Source organism: Caloenas nicobarica, chromosome 21, assembly GCF_036013445.1.
Source record: "Caloenas nicobarica isolate bCalNic1 chromosome 21, bCalNic1.hap1, whole genome shotgun sequence".
NCBI lineage: Eukaryota > Metazoa > Chordata > Aves > Columbiformes > Columbidae > Caloenas > Caloenas nicobarica.
Window position 1 is genome coordinate 7256212 of NC_088265.1, and position 20200 is coordinate 7276411.

Here is a 20200-nt window from a genome sequence, read left to right on the forward strand (position 1 = left end):
GCTCAGCCTGACTACCACCGTAGAAGGCAACAATAAATTTTTCTATATCAGCAACAAGAGAAGGGCTAAGGTGAATCTCCATCCCCTGATGGATGCGGGGGGAAACAGTGACAGAAGATGAGGGAAAGGCTGAGGTACTAAATCCTTCTTTGCCTCAGTCTTTAATAGTCAGACCAGTTTTGCTCCAGGTACCTGGTTACCTGAACCAGAAGACAGGGATGGGGAGCAGTATGAGATCTCAATAATCCAAGGGGAAATGGTTAGTTACCTGCTACACCGTTTGAACACCCACAAGTCTATGGGGCCAGGTGGAATACACCCAAGGGTGCTGAGGGAACTGGCAGAGGTGATCACTAAGCCACTTACTATTATCAATAAGCAATCTTGGCTAACTGGGGAGGTCCCAGATGACCGGAAACTGGCTAACGTGACGCCCATCTACAGTAAGGGCCGAAAGGAGGATCCTGGGAACTACAGACCTGTGAGTCTAACCTCGGTGCTGGGAAAGGTCAGGGAGCAGATCACCCTGAGTGACATCGCATATCACATATAAGAATGCAATCAGGCCCAGCCAGCATGTGTTTTTTGAAAGGCAGGTCCTGTTTAACCAACCTGATCTCCTTTTATGACAAGGTGACCCACCTAGTAGATGAGGGAAAGGCTGTGGATGTTGTGTACTTAGACTTTGGTAACGCCTTTGACATCATATCCCACAGAATTCTCCTGGAGAAGCTGGCAGCTCATGGCTTGGATGGCTGTACTCTTTGCTGGGTAAAAAACTGGCTGGATGGCCAGGCCCGAAGAGTTGTGAACAGAGCCAAATCCAGCTGGCAGCCAGTCAAGAGTGTTGCTCCTCAGGGCTCAGTATTGTTGCCAGTTCTGTTTAATGTCTTTATCAATGATCTGGATGAAGCGATTGAGTGCATCCTCAGTAAGTTTGCAGGTGACACCAAACTGGGTGTGAGTGTTTATCTGCTGGAGGGTAGGAAGGCCATACAGAGGGATCTGCACCACCTGGATCACTGGGGTGAGACCAAATGTATGAGGTTTCACAAGGCCAAGTGCCAGGTCCTGCACTTCGTTCACAACAACCTGAGGCAGCGCTACAGGCTCAGGGAAGAGTGGCTGGAAAGCTGCCTGGTGGTCTGAGGGTGTTGATTGGCAGCAGCTGAACATGAACATGAACATGTGCCCAGGTGGCCAAAAAGACCACCAGCATCCTGGTTTGTACCAGGAATAGTGTGGTCAGCGGGACCAGAAAAGAGATTGTGCCACTGTACTCAGCACTGGTGAGGCCCCACCATGAATCCTGTGTTCAGTTTTGGGCCCCTCATCAGAAGAAGGACATTGAAATACTAGAGAGAGTGCAGAAGAGGACGATGAAGCTGGTGAGGAGCCTGGAGCACAAATCTTATGAGGAGTGGTTGAGGGAGCTGGGGCTGTTTAGCCTGGAGAAAAGGAGGCTGAGGGGAGACCTTATTGCTGTCTACAACTGCCTGAAAGAAGGTTGTAGCATGGAGGGTGTTGATCTCTTCTCCCAAGTAGCAAGTGATAGGACAAGAGGAAATGGCCTCAGGTTGTGCCAGGGGAGGTTTAGATTGGATATTAGGAAAAAATTCTTCGCAGAAAGTGTTGTCAGGCATTGGAACAGGCTGCCCAGGGCAGTGGTGCAGTCACCGTCCCTGGAGGTGTTTAAAAGGTGTTTAGACGATGTTCTTAGGGACATGGATTAGTGCTAGTGTTAGGTTAGGTTATGTTGGGACTCGATGATCCTGAGGGTCTCTTCCAACTGAAATGATTGTATGATTCTACCTGGGAAAGTGGGGCAGGCTGAGGGTGTATTTGCAGGAGCAAAATAATGGACTCAACAACAGATCAATATGATCGTAGTTGAAGACACTTTATTGCTCTAACAGAGCAATATTTATACCTATCTTATTTCCGTACACGCGACACGCCGTTATTTGATTGGATAAAGTTTGTCCATGAGCTGTTCACGCACATAGCTACATTGCTGATTGGTTCTTGCTACTACATCATGCGTCCCCATATATATGGTAGCTGTTTACATTCTTGTAGTTAACTGCTTCTTGCCAGTTCCTGCTTTTATGCTTGCTCAAGCAACTTTTGCTGTTTACATTGTGTCCTTAGACCAGGACCTAATCAGCAAGGCTTGGTGGATAGCCCATGAGGCTGTTGTAATGTCCTTGTTCAGTCAAGTACATTGCCACATCTACCCTAACCATGGTGACCAGCAACTGAGCAACATAATCTTGCTCAGACAAGAGATAAGAAAGACACCATGGCACCAGCACAATTCTGCCTCATCTGGACACTCTCCTCCCTGTGGGGAAGAAGAGCGGTCTCCACTAGCCCCACACTTCTCCTTCCCCCTCAACCCTTGCAGTGGTGTGTGCCTGGCCTGCCCACTCACCCTCACCACTTTGCACTTGAGGCTCACACAATTCCTGGCACTCCCAGTGTAAGCTGTCATCCACCCCATTCAGCTGGAGCCCAGCTGGCCATGGAGGCATCAGCTCTCCAGTGCTGCCGCTGTGCTGCCCAAGATTGGCTTCATCACCCCAAGGTCCCAAAGTCCCTGTTCCTCTCCTTGCTCCTCCCTCTCGTGCCAGCACTGTTGATGCCATGCCCATGACAAACTCTCCAGTCACCAGACTGCAGGATTAGCTGCTCCAGCTAGATCCCCATAAGTTAACGGAGCCTGATGGGATTCACCCAAGGGTACTTGAAAAAGAGGTGGCTGATGTCATAGTGAGACCTCTCTCCACAATTTTTCAATGCTCCTGGGAATCTGGAGAGGTCCCAGTTGACTGGAAGCTGGCAAATGTTGACTCAATCCACAAGAAGGGCAACAGGGATGACCCTGGCAACTACAGACCTGTCAGCCTCACTTCTGTGCCTGGCAAAATCATGGAGAAGATTATTCTGGGAGTTACTGAAAAACATCTAAATGACAACACAGTCATTGGCCCCAGCCAGCACGAGTTCATAAGGGGAAAGTCCTGCTTGACCAACTTAATTTATTTCTATGACAAGGTTACCCACCTAGCTGAACAGGAGAAACATGTCAATGTGATCTTCTTGGATTTCTGTGAAGCCTTTGATACTGTCTCTCACAGTATTCTCCTGGACAAAATGTCTAGCATACATCTGGATAAACACACAATGCAGTGGATGAGCAATTGGCTGACAGGCCGGGTTCTAAGAGTTCTGGTAAATGGGGTCATGTCAGGCTAGTGACCAGTCACTAGCGGGTTCCCCAGGGATCCATCTTAGGGCCAGTACTCTTCATTGTCTCTTAATGACTTAGACTCAGGACTTGAGAGAATACTAATTAAGTTTGCTGATGACACAAAATTCGGAGCAGCTGTTGACACTTTTGAGGGCAGAGAGGCCCTGCAGCAGGATCTGGACAAACTGGAGAACCCGGCAGTCACTGCATGAAGTTCAACACGGCCAAGTGCCGGATTTTGCACCTGGAACATGGCAACCCTGGCTGTACATACATACTAGGGGATGAGATGCTGGAAAGCAGCTCTGTGGAGAGAGATCTGGGGGTTTTGGTTGATGGCAACTTGAACATGAGGCAAAAGTGTGCCCTGGCAGCCAAGAGGCCAACCGGGTCCTGGGTGCATCCAGCACAGCATCACCAGCCAGTCAGGGAGGGGATTGTGCTGCTCTGCTCTGCACTGGTGCAGCCTCACCTGGAGCAGTGTATGCAGGTCTGGACACCACAGTATAAATTGAATATAAAGCTACTAGAGAGTATCCAGAAGAGGCTACAATGTTAGTGAAGGTTTGGAGGGGAAGCTGTATGAGGAATGGCTCAAGTCACTAGGTCTGTTCAGCCTGGAGAAGAGGAGACTGAAGGGAGACCTCATTGCGGTCTACAGCTTCTTCACAAGGGGAGGAGGAAGGGTGGGCACCAATCTCTTCTCTCTGGTGACCAGTGACAGAACCCGAGGGAATAGCAGGAAGATGTGCCAGGGGAGGTTTAGGTTAGACATTAGGAAAAGGTTCTCCACCCAGAGGATGGTGGAGCACTGGGACAGGCTCCCCAGGGAGGTGTCACGGCCCCAAGCCTGACAGTATTCAAGAAGTGACTGGGCAACACCCTCAGACACATGGTGTGAATTGTGAAGCTGTCATATGCAGGGGCAGGAGTTGGACTCAATGATCCTTGTGGGTCCTTTCCAACTCAGTACATTCTGTGATTCTATGATCCCCATCTGAGGCATCAAAGTAATCCCTCTTTGCATTGCATACCAGTTTCTGAGGGACGACACTGATTTGACAGGTTCTGCATACACTGGTAAAACTTCTGCACACAACCTTTCTTATACTGTAATGCAACAAAACGGTCACATCACAGTCAAGAGCTCTAAGGCTCGTAACCAATATCCATCCCCACCTCCTGCTAACTTGTGAAAAGAATCCAGTGCCGCTTTCTATGGCAACCCATGCGTAGCCATTTCAATTGCCTGGGGAGTAATCATCGCCTCATCATCCATTGCAGATCATGCCTCTTGCAGAACCAGTTTATCTGGGAAAGTGACCACAGAGGGGGGTCCAGGGCTCTGTACTGGGCTATCCCAGAATACAGGGAGTCACTGGCATGGCCTACTCAGTCCTTGACTTCTTTGCAAACCATGGCATGGCTGTTTCTGGTGACTGCTGATCATGCCAAATGCGTGAGCTGACACAGGCAGGTCACAGGAACAACCAAAAACCACAGATGTAATGCAAAGAGTAATTTATTTTCTTCACTAACTGGGGGATATCCAAAAAAAACACCTAAGCACTGGGGAAGAGGTGTACAAGCAAGAATGCAGGCACTGCAGAGCTCAGTCCTTGCTAGATCAATGGCCCTGCTGGTTTCACCTGTATATCAGGGATCCACGCAGGCTTAGTTTACCACATTGCTTTTATCTTTGCCTGCAGTAGGGCAGGAATTTCAAGGATGTTTGAGAAGGTGCCTTTAAGACTTTCATAGGCCTATGTTATCTAAACACAGAAGTTCTACTTGTGAAGCACACAAGGCTAAACAACAATTAGTGTCATTTGTGTGTTTTTCTACACCCCAGCTGCAGTCTCTTGAGTGTATTTACAATTCTTCTCCTTGCCAATCTTCCATTATATACTCACACCTACCAGTAGCATCATGCTCCATATAAAGCTGGAGCTGACTTTTCTGGCTAATTAGTTCCATTAGTTTGGGTTTTCCAGCTACTTTGGTTAGTTCTGTTTGGAAGTTCTTTTTTATTGGGAGTTTTGTGTTAGTTCAGCCTTCTGTCATTCTGTCATTTTGCAGTTGGCCCTTGGGCCTTTCTGCATTTTGCCTTTTGCTCTCTATTGCTGGCATTGGCTGTCTGAGACCAAGGTGTTCCTTTATCCAGGACTGGCTGTTTGGTCCAATTTGAGTTATGTGAGGGATTGCACTGAGTAACTTTTTCTTTTTTAAAAATTTTATATATATATATAGTACTCATATATCATTATTATTTTTGTTATCATATTAAACTGTTTTTATCTCAACCCATGGGCTTCTCTCTTGCTTCTCTCCCCTATCCCACTTTGGGAGGTGGGGGCAGAGAGTGAACAGCTATTGTGGTCTTAATTGCTGGCTGGGGTTAAATCATGACAGGGAAGAATAGTAGTAGCTTGAGAGAGCTTGGAAATTGCTTTGTGAGATGATAGCACTTTTTCTTTAGTATTGGGAAAAAGTATGAGAAAAGAGAACAATCAGAAACTGCAGCTCTGGAGGTGCAGAGCAGACCTCAGGATAAAGAAATGTCATTCTGAGCGTAGTGCTGTGGTCATTCAGAGAGAGTCTGGATCACCCATGGCTTTGTGTTTCAAGGAACAGCTGGTGAGGATGGAGACACAGCAGCACAGGTAGGACATACTGGGAGGAGAACGAGGTGGGGAAGCGCAATGGGTGTCTGCAGCCTGCAGGGAAACAGCCACAGGCCTGGGACTGTGTAGGACAGCCTGTGGTGGAGACGGCCAAGGGTGCTGGCAAGGCTGAATGTCCCTGAAAGACCCAAAGTCTTTGTCCCCTTGGCTATGTGATGTCCCTGACACCAAGGTCAAGGTATTTTCTGTCATTTTTCAGTTTACAGAAGAAGTGATAGCAGCATTCTACAATTGATATTGATCCAGAGGGTCTCCTGAAGACATCTGGACAGGCAAGAGAAGCACTCCCTTCAGGCTGGACAACCTCGCTCTTCATCCCTTCCAATCCCGCCAGCTCCCTCATTGGCCACCTGGGACTTGCAACACTTGCTCACATCAGACCTTACCACTGAGGTCTGCAGCTAGATGTTACGGCTCCTTTACATCAGCTCCAGCTGCTCTGCTGTGTAAACACTACATAATTTAATAAACAGCAAAATGCTTTCCTCAACTCTATGTCTAAGCTGGATCTAATGAAGTCTATTGTCCACAAGGGACATCCATACAAGAACTGTTTTAGACAAAGAGATAAGAAAGGATAGATATAAACACAATTAAGGTGTTGACTGAAGAGTTAATTAGACTTATGAAAAATGGAGCAAGTTTCTAACTCCCTGAAGCTCAAAACAGAAATCAGACAGTCGAGAGGCATCTGAATGCACAAAGAGCAAGTAGAGGAGGAAGCCTGAGAGCACTGGGAAGAGCATATGTCCAGACAGTCTGCTGAAAAGATGTCCTTAGACGTGGCCTTTCAATCAGGAGAGGCAGAAACACCTGAATGACGAGGGAGATGAAACAAAAAAATAGTGGTAGTACAAGTAGAGGGGAAGCCCAATATTTATTCTCCTGCCATTAGTACACTTCCTGAAAATTCCTTTTTTGTCATTTTATTTTAAATACATAAAAATTAATAGGAAAAAAAGTGCACCTATCAATTGTCTGACAATAAACAGACCTTTCCCAGAGGGCTGCTCCCAGCCCCACAGCCCCCAACCTGTTCCATTGCCAGGAAGAGTCCTCTAAAGGGGGAAAAACTGACATTTGTCCTTGTGGGATTTCCTGAGGTTCCTGCCAAGATGTGCTCTGCTCCTCCTTGAAGCCCTTCATTGAGCACACAGACATGGGAGACCTTTACAGTAAAGCCTCAGGCACAGAAGGCATTGAGTCTCTCAACCCCGGTGGTGTCTGCTGTTTATTAGATCATTGTGCTCGTTCAGCAGCAGTTTTGTGTTTTCCTTGTTCAACCTTAGGCTCTAGCACAGCAACTGAAGCTCTTCTCTTTCTTGTGACTTGCCTTGCAGCCACCAACTTCAGGTGGTCGCCCCCTGGCAGCTGCTTCCTGGCCTCTGTCACTGCCCTGTTCTGTGCCAGCCCAGCACCGCTGTCCTGCACATGGTGCCATGGACTCACTGTGCAGGCACAGAATGGAAGGAGTGTATTCAGCATGAGGAACAGTTTCTCTTGCATGATCTCCATGACATTCCTTTGTGCCCTGTTCCCCTTCTGTTCCTTCTACTTGAGACAGCCTTTTCCAGGTCCTGGAACCTACCCAGCTCTATCTGCATCCCACATGGGATTTCGCAGACATCCCTTCTCCAGAGTCTGCCAGGGTCTAGACAAGGAGAGAGGTTGAACACTGCTGTCACTTCCCCCAGCAGGAGAATGGAAATGGCTGTACAGCAAAACTCACCCATAAACCTGTGGTGGCCAGCGCTGGAAGTGGCTGATCAGAGAGGCCACCAGTGAAAGCTCACTTCAGGCCCATTCCTTAACACATCACCCCATGGCCTCTTCCCCTCAGCCCATGGAGAAACCCAGCACTGCAGCACAGCCTCATAGGGACAATCTCTTCAGCCTGTTCCTGACCTCAGCTTTGGAATAAGAGCCCAACTCTAGACATTGCGCTGAGGAAAGCCCTTATGTTACAGAGATGTGACATTGGAGGCTGTGGGAAACTACAGCGGGTCCGTGGATTCCCTGACAGAAGGTATGGGAACAGACATCAGCCTTGAAGATATTAAGGTTTACCCGTGAGAGACATGGGAGTAAAGGAGTATCCGGAGACATTAAAGTGTACCCGTGAGAGACAAGGGATGTACCCGTGAGAGACAAGGGATGTACTCGTGAGAGACAAGGGATGTACTCGTGAGAGAGAAGGGAGTAGAAAAGTAACACTGATGACAGCAAATTAGCCAATGAGATGTTCTGCTATAACTTTTAACCAAAAATGAAGAAACACATGAGTTGGTAAAACTGTATAAAGATGCACTTGTAGCAATAAATGGCATCTACTACTCTCATCCTGGAAGAACTTGGTCCATGTCATTTGTCTGTCTCAACCGCAACAGGAGGCCAGCTGTTTCATCACACCAAACACATGTGCAAAGACCTCTATGTCAGACATACTGGGTTCATACCTCTGGAGAAGTGGAGTGCATGCAGATATTACCAGAGCAATGGAATTACCACATTAAAAATGCCCAAAGCACAGGAGGTTCCCCTGATACATTGGAAATCATTTGTGAAGAGACATGACCAGTTTATTGCTGCTGAAAGACTGATTGAATCAGCTTCTTCAGTGCATCTTTGAGGTCCTGGTTCCTCATGCTGTAGATGAGGGGGTTCACTGCTGGAGGAACCACTGAGTGAAGGACTGCCATCAGCAGGTCCAGGAATGAGGAACGAGATGGATGGAGGCTTCAAGTAGGCAAACATGGCAGTGCTGACTTACAGGGAGACCACAGCCAGGTGAGGGAGGCACGTGGAAAAAGCTTTGTGCCGTCCCTGCTCAGAGGGGATCCTCAGAACAGCCTTGAAGATCTGCACATAGGACAGCACAATGAACACAAAACACCCAAAAGCTAAAGAAAAGCTAACCACAAGGAGCCAGACTTCCCTGAGGTAGGTGTCTGAGCAGGAGAGCTTGAGGATCGGTGGGATTTCACAGAAAAACTGGTCCACAGCATTGCCCTTGCAGAGCAGTACTGAAAATCTATTGGCCGTGTGCAGCACAGCATAGAAAAAACTACTGCTCCATGCAGCTGCTGCCATGTGGACACAAGCTCTGCTGCCCAGGAGGGTCCCATAGTGCAGGGGTTTGCAGATGGCAATGTAGCGGTTGTAGGCCATGATGGTGAGGAGACAATATTCTGCTGCTACCAAGAAGGCAAACAGAAGGAGCTGTGCAGCACATCCTGTGTAGGAGATGGCCCTTGTGTCCCACAGGGAGGTAGCCATGGACTTGGGGACAATAGTGGAGATACAGCCCAGGTTGAGGAGGGAGAGGTTGAGGAGGAAGAAGTACATGGGGGTGTGGAGGTGCTGGTCACAGGCTATGGCGATGATGACGAGGCCGTTGCCCAGGAGGGCAGCCAGGTAGGTGCCCAGGAAGAGCCAGAAGTGCAAGAGCTGCAGCTCCTGTGTCTCTGCAAATGCCAGGAGGAGGAATTGGGTGATGGAGCTGCTGTTGGACATTTGCTGCCACTGAGCATTGGTTACTCTGGAAGAAGGAGAGCACATTGACAAATTGGGATAGAATTCTCCCAGAAAATCTCTTCCCATCCTCAAGCACCATCACTCTGCAACTCCTGCCTGTCCCACTGCACACACAAACACTAATTGCTCTCTCCTTTTTTGCAGGAGCTGTGGTCATCTCCCTCTCTGGAGCTGTGGTCTGTGCTTTCTGAATGTGCTGTGAGGAGCAGGGCCCTACAGCACTGATACCTGGGAAAGGGGGAAAAAAATCTCACATTTATTTTATATGTAATTATAATTAACTTTCAATGTGGAAGATGTCTTCGAGGTCCTCTAGCGAGATCATGCCAGGGAACCACTTGAACGTCCTAAAGTTCTTCTGACTGGAACAGAATGGGTTCATTCCCCAGACCCACACATTGCACATCCCAGAGGCCCACAGGGTGTGATGGGCCCAGGGAATTTACTCCCACAGAGACACCTGCACAGCAGAACTTGTAGCATTGGTGTCTGATCTTCAGCAAAAATCCCAACTGCAGAGTGTTCGAGGGAAGAACACAGGCAGTGGAGGCAGCAGGGGGACAAGGAGACATGGCCCATTGCTCCTGCTAAGAGAGAACAGGGAGAGACAGACAGGCCCTCAGGAGCTTCTCCTTCTTGGAAGCTGGGCTGCCAAGGAAATGCCTCAGCTCAAGACACCATAGACCTGAGGACAGAAGCTGTGCTGGGTGGAAGACTGGCAGCATTGCTAAGGGGTAGACATCACCACTGCAGGGGATGGCAGGGAGGTGTCCGAGTTCCTCCTGTGGTGGCACTTCTGGTAGAAGGTCCCTCTCACTTCCTGCCCATGTCTCCACTGCCTGGAGCTGTCCCTGCTGAGAGCGGTTTCTCTGTCCCTATGTCTCCTCCTTGTCACTGCTAACAGCATCTGTCCTGCCCACTGTATGCTCAGCTGCACATACCTCCTGGCCGCTCGTCACTACCCAGGAACATCTCTAAGTGTGTGCAGATTCTGCGGAGAACATCACACCAGCTCTGATGTGACTGAAAAGGAGATGTTGCTGTTCTCTGTAAGCCAGAGACTGTTGAATTGTTCTCTAAGAAAAAAAAAAAAGATTTTGAGTTTTAGCCCATCCTCCATAACAGAAAGAAAAACTTCCAAACTTCCATCTTACATTTGGTACCCAGCCAGCCAAGAGTATAGGACAAAAAGCAACAATTGCTTCCCTCTCAGGTAATCCCTGCCTTGATGTCTCTCTTGAGAAGTCCTCTTGGAATGTCCCTTGGGGTGAGTTGTCAGCAGCCCTGACCCACATAGCACCCCCTCAAAAGCAGAAGGACCCTGCCCTAAAGGGGTCACTCCTTCCACCCTCAGCTTCTCCCCACAGCACCGTGGGGAGATTCCCGGCCAGGCTGAGTGCTGCCCCTGGCAGGCAATAGAGTCCCTGGACACAGCCCTGGGGTGGAGGGACTTTGCTCTGAAGGACAGCCCTGGGCACTCTTGCCTGCACACCCAGCTTCACACACCTGCAACTGATCCAGGAGAAAGGAGCTATCTTGCCCTGGCTCTCAGACAATGCAGAAGGAAACCCTCCTGAGGAGGAGCCCATGCTCCTCCACAACAAAGAAACTGACAGTGCCACCCTGCCAGATTCTGTCTGCTGTAGGATGTGCCAGCTTCAGAAGATCCCTCCACGAACTGCAACTTCATTGTCCTATAGCCAGAGACTTGCTATGTCAAGGACTGTGAAGATTTCTCCCTCAGTGAGCTCTCAGCATCCTCCCACCCCACATTGCTTCTAACCTCTCTCTGCCTGGCTCCTCTCCCCTCAGTGCTGCAGGCAGAGCCCTCAGCCCTGCTGCGCTTTGCAGAGGAGCTGCTCCTGGGCAGAGCTGTCTCTCTGCAGCGCTGCTGCTTGCCATGAGCTCCCTCTGTCCCAGAAGCCCAGCCCAGCTCAGCAGCACAGGAGTAGCCCAAGGCAGCACTTTCGCTGTCCCCTCTGGGCTCCCTTGAGGGAACCTGCTTTGAAACCAGTTGAAGTGGAGCTGTGAGTGGCATTCCATAAAATGAGTGACCATTCAAGGTAAAGTTTCCCAGAGGAAAAGTTTAGTGTGAGAGTATCCAAGGAGGAGTTTTGCAAAGGAAAAGATTAACCTGAGGAGCCCGTGATCTAACAATGGCTCTGCAATGCCAGGAGAGGCTGTGAGGAACCAGGAGGCAAAGGCATGAAAGACTGGATAGTGTTTCAGGACATCATCTTGTAAAGCCCACAGGCTGGATCTAGAGCAGCCCTGCCCTGCCATTTTTCCATTAGAGACACCCCATGATCCTGCACAGCCTTGTCCTTGGCTACTGAGCCAGCTGGGAAGGTGGAAAGGGCTCAGCAGCAGTGATCCTCATCCAGCTGGGTCTATTTCCCAGCCCAACCAGCATGGCCAGTGCAGAGTCACCCCATGGCCCCAGGGCACCACAGCCCCCTCACTCTGCAAAGCAGCATCACCAGCTCAGAGCCCTGCGAGAAGCACGGGGAGGGAACCAGGACCAGCCAGCCAGGCCAGCCTGGACACACTCAACTGAGGAAAAGGATGTCCCTGGAGAAGAGCAAGGGAGCATTTCTGTGCCTGCAGGGAGGAATCCAGGAGAGAGAGAAGCCTCTTTCTGCAGACACTCATTTGGGGCAGGCTGCTGTGTTGCTGGACCAGGACTCTTGTTCTGGCCTGGGGAGAGGGGTTGACACTGATGGACACAGGTCATCTGTGGTAGGGATCTCCTGGAGTTGAAACCAGGAGTCCTGGATTTTCACTGGTCTACATGTCCTTGTGCCATGTCCAACCTCCAGCCATGAAGCTGTGGGGGAGGCTGAGACCCATCTCTGCCCCCAACAGCTGTTGTGCTTTAAGAGGGGCTGGGGCTGTGGAGTGAGTGCCCAGAGCTCTGCAGCTACCTGCGCTACTCATGGCCATAGGGCCAGCCCAGACTGGGCTGCTCTGCTGGGCTGGGCTGGAGAGAAAGCAGGGGCTGTGGGGAGAGCTGGGGAGGGGATGGACTGAGCTGGAAAGTGCCCAGGAGAGGACACCCCACTGCTGGCTGAGCTGTGTGACCATGCAGAGTGATGACACATTCCAGTGGTGTGAGGTGCTGAGCCAAGAAACGCAGGTGCAGGAGAGAGGAGGCCGGTTTGCTGTTGGTGGCTTGGACAGACTGGTAAGGTGCCTCAGGACATTTGTCTCTCCCATGGCCATTTCCAGCACTGGCCACTCACTCCAGCTGATGAGTGAGGTTTGCTCTCTGGCCATCTGCTTCCTCCTGCAGGTTTTGGTGCCTGTGTCAGGGAACTGCCAGCCCTGCCCGGCCTCTCTTCTTGCCCAGAGTTTGGCAGAGCCAGAGCAGGGCTGTCTGCAGACCCTGCATGGGACACAGCTGGGGCTGGGCTGGGACCTCATCGTAGTCTACATCTTCCTCAAGGGTGGCAATAGGGGGGAATGTGCTGATCTTCTCCCTCTGGGGACATAAGGAAATGGAATGAATCTGCATCAGAGGAAGTTCAGAATGGACATTAAGAAGAGATTCTTCACTGGGAGGGTGGTCAATCGCTGGAAGGGGCTCTTCAGGGAAGTGGTCAAGGCACCAAGCCTGTCAAGAGTTCAAGGAGCATCTGGACAACATTCTCAGTCTTATGGTTAAGTGTGAGGTAGCCCCGTGAAGAGCATGGAGTTAGCCTCAATGATCCTTATGGGTCCCTTTCAACTTGAAATATTCTATGATTCTATGATCTTCAAGCTCAAGAACAGTCCATCCCAGATCCATTTTGTGTGTGTGTGTGTGTGTGTGTATGTGTGTATGTGTTTGTCCCTTTCTGGGGTAACTGGGGAGATGTGGGGATCCAAGGCCAAGTTCTGGACAGACTGCAGACCTAAGACCTGCTCTGGGCGGGATCTAAACCCTAAGTGTGTCATCTGGACATATATTTTCCATTCACATAACCAGCCACACAGAGGGACATGGCGGGGTTGAGGAGGTGATGAGCAAGGTTGTCCATACAGTGATGGACCTCAAGAAGACTGTTTTTCCTATCAGTCCACACCTCCCTAGGAGACATTCTGCACCAGTGTCAATTGGAGAATTCTTTTATTTATTCAAAGTGCTCTTTCCTCCCTTTCTCTTCAACTACACTATTGAAACTTACATAAAGAAGCAGACAAGTTTTGAAGGCTGGATGTAAATGATGGAAGTGACATGGCTCTGTCTGTTTTCTCTGATAACTGCCAGTCCCAGGGAAATATCTCAGGTACACTGGGGTCGCTAGCGGTATGCACTGCGTACTTATGGTCACACCATGAAGGTCTGCCTGAAAACCTAAGGAATGCTCTCAATACTTGAAAACAAAACAAACCAAAACTTTTTATGAGCTGAAGTGATTCAATACTTTCAATAAAATGTCCATGGAATTTCTGTACTGCCAAAATATGGATTTTCAGAATGTGGATTAATTGTGGGAGAAGAAATATTGTTGTTACCCTATGCTTGCATTGCCTGAACTCTGTCTATCATACTTTCTATTTATGTCCCTGGCCTTTCAGGTGTTTCTGCCTGCCCTTATTCAGCTCACCATTTTCTGAAGTCATCTCTTCAGAAACCTGTCTGGATATTTGCATGTTCCATTGTTCTCCAGAGATTCTTCCTTCTCTTACTCTTTGATCACTCTGATCCCTTTCACCTCCCACCCTGCTTTGAGGTTCAAGGAGGTAAAGCTGAATTTTCTTTTGGCCGTCTCTCTCACACTCCCTGTAGGCAACTCTTCAATTGTGATGATGGACCTCACTGGAGGTTGTTTATAATACCCCTACAGCTGAGAGGTGTATTTTATTGTTCATTAAGTTCTACTATGTTTTCTTTTTACTTGTTTTTTTCTTTCCTCCGATTCAAAAATCCCTCTGTGCCTTTTTACATCCAGTTCTCTAAGGAAAGCTGGTAGGAATTCCTGGAAAGAAGCTTTAAAAACCAGGTGCAAAATTCAGTGGAAAAGCCTGATATAAAGAAATGTGACGTAACTCCCAGGGTGACTGAGCAAAACAGAAAAATGGAGAGGTGAGGAGCAAGGGTGTCCATGCTGTGTCCAGCCTCAAGGGACTGCTTTTCCTACCTGGTCACAACTCCTTAGGAGACACTCTGCACCAGTATCCATGGGAGAATTCTTCTGTCACTTTTTCCAAGTGCTCATTGAAAATGTCCTCTTTACCTGCTCCCCTGAAACCACTCTCAGGAGCTATGTAAGTCTTCAATACCTGAAGAAAATTATGGAAGAGATATGACTTGTTAGGATTTTTGGTGTATTTGATGCTGAGTCCATGAACCTCAGGTACTGACAAGAGACTCAACAAAGCTCTCAAGGAGGCAAAGGCAAAAACAAAACTCCAAAGTTACCTGAAGCATTAATGGTCTCTACTGAGGGCCATTAAGGACAAAGCCTCCCCTGGGACTCATTAGAGCGGATAACTGGAGGATGCAACAGCAGGTGGGCCAAGGCCCTGTGCAGGTGGCTCTGATGCTGAGAAACCCCTTGGTTTGCTTTATGAAGCAGAAAGGAGAAGCCATGACCTCCAGGCAATGAGAAGAGGGATCCTGTCCCTCACACAGGAGTCAGGGCTCTACCTGGGACCATGGGATGTGGGGTGTGCAAGGCTGAGGGAAGGACAGCAATGGTACAACAACGGTACAACAAGTTACAGCTTCCCCATGTGGTTGCGAGCAGCCAATGAGGCCCCAGTGCCATGAGGACAACATGTCTTCTCCTAGACCTCAATGGCAGAGGCAAGTGCCATGGCCAAGGGGACAAAGACCTGCATGATGTTGGTGCCTTCAAGCCTTGCCAGCACGCTTTGCCATCTCCATCACAGGCTTTTCTACAAGGTGTAGGACACCTTCCTTTCTTTCCCTGCAGGGTGTAGACATCCATCTCGTTTCCCCACCTTGCTCTCACTCCAGCATTTCTCTACCTTCGCACGTGTCTCCACCCTCACTGGCTGTTCTTTGAAACACAAAGCCATGTACCAATCCAGACTCTCTCTACCTGACCTTCTGCACTGCAGCACCCCCTTCCAGTGACATTTCTTTCTCCTAATATCCAGTCTCCAACTTCCAAGTTGCACTTTGTGACTTTTTTCTCTCTCTCCTTCATTTTCCCACTACCATGGAAAGCTGTACCATGTGAAAAACTGCCCTTTAAGCAGGGAACCCAACCTGTTAGGCTTCTTGTGGTCATTCACCTGACCAGAGAGAAGTCACCTCACCATTATCTTTCAGCTTCTCTGATAGACACGACCATGTCCCTGCTGCTGTCCCGTCATGTAGTCAGGCAGAACAGACATGACAACCCATCTCCAATCCCTCTTCCTGGATAGGGCCTATGGGGCAATTTGGCAGAGGTACTTTCTCAGCCATGTTCCTACTTCTGGCCTGTCAACTCCAGAGATAGAACTGACCTCACGGTAACCTTCACAGACACATGCTTCTTACTGGATTACAAGTTTCTGAGACAAAACCTACTTCATAATACCATACCCATCCCTCAACTTCCTTATAGGCCAGGACCTGACCTGATATAAGTATGATTGTTTTATCAAACTGGTCAAATGTATTATGTTGCACCTTTTCTTTGTCCATCTGTGTCTTTTCTTTTTTTTCCTCTTCCTCCATCTATTCTGTCTTCAAAAACCTCTCCAAGGGAAAGAATAATTGAATAACTGAGGTTTGAAGAGACCCCTGAACATCATCTCGTCTCACTCTCCTGCTCAAGGTAGGGGGAACCAGGTGAGGTTGTTAAAGGTCTCTGCCCAGCTTTGCATATCCACAAAGGAGGTGAAAGTGCACTCCATCACATCATACAGGGGGTGAATAAAGACGTTCAACAGTGTTGGCCCAAGTGCTGGTCACTAAGCAATGTCATAGTAACTGGCTGCCCAGAGGACTTTGTACCACTGATCACATCTTAGCTTGATCATTCAGCCAAATTCCCACACAGCATCCACATCTTCAGTTCAGAGAGTACCAATCTGGCTAGAAGGACACCAGAGGAGATCATGTATGAAGAACTTGCAAAATTCTATGTAAACAACTTGCCTGACTTTCCTCTGCCCATTCTCGTTCAGCAATCCCTTTCTTGTCTTTCAAGTGCCTTGACATGGATGCAGGTGACCCATCCCCTTCCCAGGGTTGGAAGTGGGCTGACCAGCCTTTAATTCTCCCAGTTCTCCTTCCTGCCCTTCATGAAGAGGGGTTTGTCATCTGCCTTTTCCAAGGACCCAAGAATCTCTCTGATTGCTTTGGCACTTTTTAGAGGACAATACATAATATTGGGCAAGGGTGACAGAGCAGACAGAGGCACTTGCAATGAGCCTGTCCAATGCAGCTGAGATGAAACTCACTGGGCCAGTGGATTTTGTTCCTGGAGTCACAAAGAGAAATGTCAGGGTTCTGTAGGGCATCTACATCTGAATTGACCTCATGGATTCCTTATGCAGCTATGGATGTTCAGAGACAGAGTCTTTCCCTTTTACACACAGAGGCAGGACACACAGTGTATCTCTGACCTCCTGTTGCCACTCCCAAAGGAGGGGAAGCACCTCAGCCCTGCAGTGTGTCTCCCTTCTCTGCATTCATCTGAGATGCCCCATGTCACAAGGAATGGACACAGGGACCTTGGTTCAAGGAAGGATAACCCACTGCTGTATTTCGGTGGTTTTTCATAGGATGTTGTTCCCAACATGAAGTGACTTTGAAACACTGACTGTCCCACAGGCCTTCATGGTAACCCCAAGGAATAGCCGATGGTGTTTGTGCTCACTTGGGTTCATCTAATCTCTCCTACTTGATGTGCATGCTTACATCTCATCTGTACAGAGCAAACATGGACTTCTGACCTACAAATTCACTGTGCCTAAATGGAATGAAAAGCTTTCTGAGCTGGGGCGAGAGGCCAGTGCTGGAAATGGTGGTTGTTATTGGCTAGTCCGTGATAATCACCATATGGCAGGTTCTGCAAGGTGCCCAGTGAACATGGGCACAGACCAGACCCTGCTCAGTTGGTCCTTCAGGTCACTCGCAGGAGTCCTGGTTGTGAGATGACACTGCTGAGTGCCCTAATCCCGCACATCTGCACTGTTTAGACATACATTGGTGTTTTCATCTGAAGGCCATTTTCTTGTGCATGTTCTGCGGAGAAACTTTGGAAAAAGACCTAAACCTTCACATATTACCCAGAGGAGACCACCTTTCCTTTTGGAAAGACTGTTACGGAGGCCAGCTCTCTCACAGAAATGCCCGTTGCCTGTCCCAGCCTGTGATGACACAACTGCCACGCAGCAGGACTGTGACCAAGCTGCCAGAGCACTCAGGCCTTACCCCAACACAAGGGATCAGAAGGAGATTGTGGAAGTGGAAATAGAACAGTTCTGTAAGACCAAGTGGTGGTGTTCCCTGGCAGTGCTGCTATGCTGGGACTCTTTTGCCCTCGACCCATGATGTAGAAACTGCCCTTGCAGCTCCAAAATGGCCTTAGAGGAAAGATCTCAGAAAAAAAAAGTTTCTAAAAATGCCTCCATTTCATATAAAGACACAGAGAGCACAGGTCCTCATTGACATATGCAGTTCATCAGAACAGAAAAGCAGACTGTGATTTCAAAAAGGGATGACAATATTATCACAAACTAAAAAACCACAACCAACAGCAACAACAAAAAGAAGACAGAGTGGGCCTGCAATGAATTACATTGTAACTGCTGCACAGAAGAAGACTGGCAGTTTATTGCTTTAGAAAAGCACCAAGTCATCAGTTTCCACACTGCATCCTTGAGCTCCTGGTTCCTCATACTGTAGATGAGGGGGTTCACTGCTGGAGGCACCAACGAGTACAGAACAGACAGCATCAGGTCCACAGATGTGGAGGAGATGGAGCGGGGCTTCAGGTAGACAAACATTAAAGTGATCAAAAACAGGGAGACCACGGCCAGGTGAGGGAGACATGTGGAAAATGCTTTATGACGTCCCTGCTCAGAGGGGATCCCCAGCACAGCCCTGAAGATCTGCACACAGGACAGCACAATGAAAACAAAACACCCAGAGCCTAATAAGACACTGACCACAATAACCCAAAATTCTCTGAGGTAGGCTCCTGAGCAGGAGAGTTTAAGGATCTGTGGGATTTCACAGAAGAACTGATCCAGGGCATTGCCTTGGCAAAGTGGTATTGAAAACGTATTGGCCGTGTGCAGCAGAGCGTAGAGTAACCCACTACCCCAGGCAGCTGCTGCCATGTGGACACAAGATCTGCTGCCCAGGAGGGTCCTGTAGTGCAGGGGTTTGCAGATGGTGACATAGCGGTCATAGGCCATGACTGTGAGGAGATACAACTCTGCTGAAACGAAAAAGACAAACAGAAAGAGCTGTGCAGCACATCCTATGTAGGAGATGGCCCTGGTGTCCCAGAGGGAATTTGCTATGGATTTGGGGACAGTGGTGGAGATGGATCCCAGGTTGAGGAGGGAGAGGTTGAGGAGGAAGAAGTACATGGGGGTGTGGAGGTGCTGGTCACAGGCTATAGTGATGATGATGAGGCCATTGTCCAGGAGGGCAGCCAGGTAGATGCCCAGGAAGAGCCAGAAGTGCAAGAGCTGCAGCTCCCGTGTCTCTGAGAATGCCAGGAGGAGGAACTGGGTGATGGAGCTGCTGTTGGACATTTGCTGCATCTGGGCAAGGGGCACTGTCCGAAGGAGGAAAAGAGAGAGACAAGTTAGAGGAGACTTCTCAGAAAAATCTAAGCCATTTCTCATACACCTTCCCCCTGCTACACACACCTTTTTCCTTTTCCAGGAGACCTTCCTTCAGCTCCATGGATGGAGCCCTGGCTGGTGCCGGCTGAAGCTGCTGTGAGGAGCAGGGCCCGTGCCCGCTGGCTGTCGAGGAATCAGCCCTGCTCTGCAGCAGTGGGGTCATGGGAATGTGAGGGCTGGGGTGAGTTCTGGGGTTCAGCTTTGTCAGATGGAACCGCTCCTGGTGCAGAAGGGCCTGTCAGCATTTGCACTCCCAGGGATAAGGATCTGAAATGGCAGAAGGCAGTTTTAGAGGTCTAGCATTAGTACAACTCCTTCTCCCTGCCAGCCTGAGCAGTTTTCTTGGATGTCAGAAACCATCAGCATTTCCGCTGCACTTAGGGAGAACAAAGTGATTCCTCCAAGGCAACAGGATACCTGTGCCTTAGTGCAGAGCAAGGGGAGCTGGTCTGCCCCTCTGTCTTCCTCCCAGCTGCCCTGGACTTGCATCTTTCTGACATGGAGGCTGATCACACTCCCATGTTTGCCCGAAAAGCCACCAGGCCCTGCTGAGAGCAGAGGGATCCACCTCAGACCACTACATGTCTCACTCTTCCCTAAGGTCTCAGCACTCCACTTTTAGTCCAGGACACACACGGCTCATTTCACAACCCCAACAGCATTTTCTCTGTTGTAGCATCTCTGCAATTCTCTGTAGGGCTTTCAGATAACACAAAGATGGTATAGGACAGGTTTGCATCCTGGAGGGAAGCTCACAGCTTGGAAGGAAACCTCAAGGAGACAGCCAAGTGTCCTAATGATGGCGTTTGATTAAGGGAGACTCAGCTCATGCCCCAGCCCCACAGACTTCATTGTCCACAGCCCCACAGGTCACAGGAAAGCTTTTGCACATGTTCCCATGGACACACCTGCAGGGAAGGAC

General features: G+C 49.2%; 1 protein-coding gene across 1 annotated transcript; it reads right to left on the bottom strand.

Moving 5' to 3' along the window:
* Positions 1 to 861: 861 nt before the first annotated feature.
* On the bottom strand, positions 862 to 19185 carry LOC135997023 (uncharacterized). Its single transcript, XM_065649389.1, has 4 exons — positions 18227 to 19185; positions 8854 to 9475; positions 4288 to 4363; positions 862 to 1145 (listed from the first exon to the last, which is right to left on the bottom strand). Exons 1-4 carry the CDS (start codon positions 19183 to 19185, stop codon positions 862 to 864), a joined length of 1941 nt encoding a protein of 646 aa, XP_065505461.1.
* Positions 19186 to 20200: the final 1015 nt, after the last annotated feature.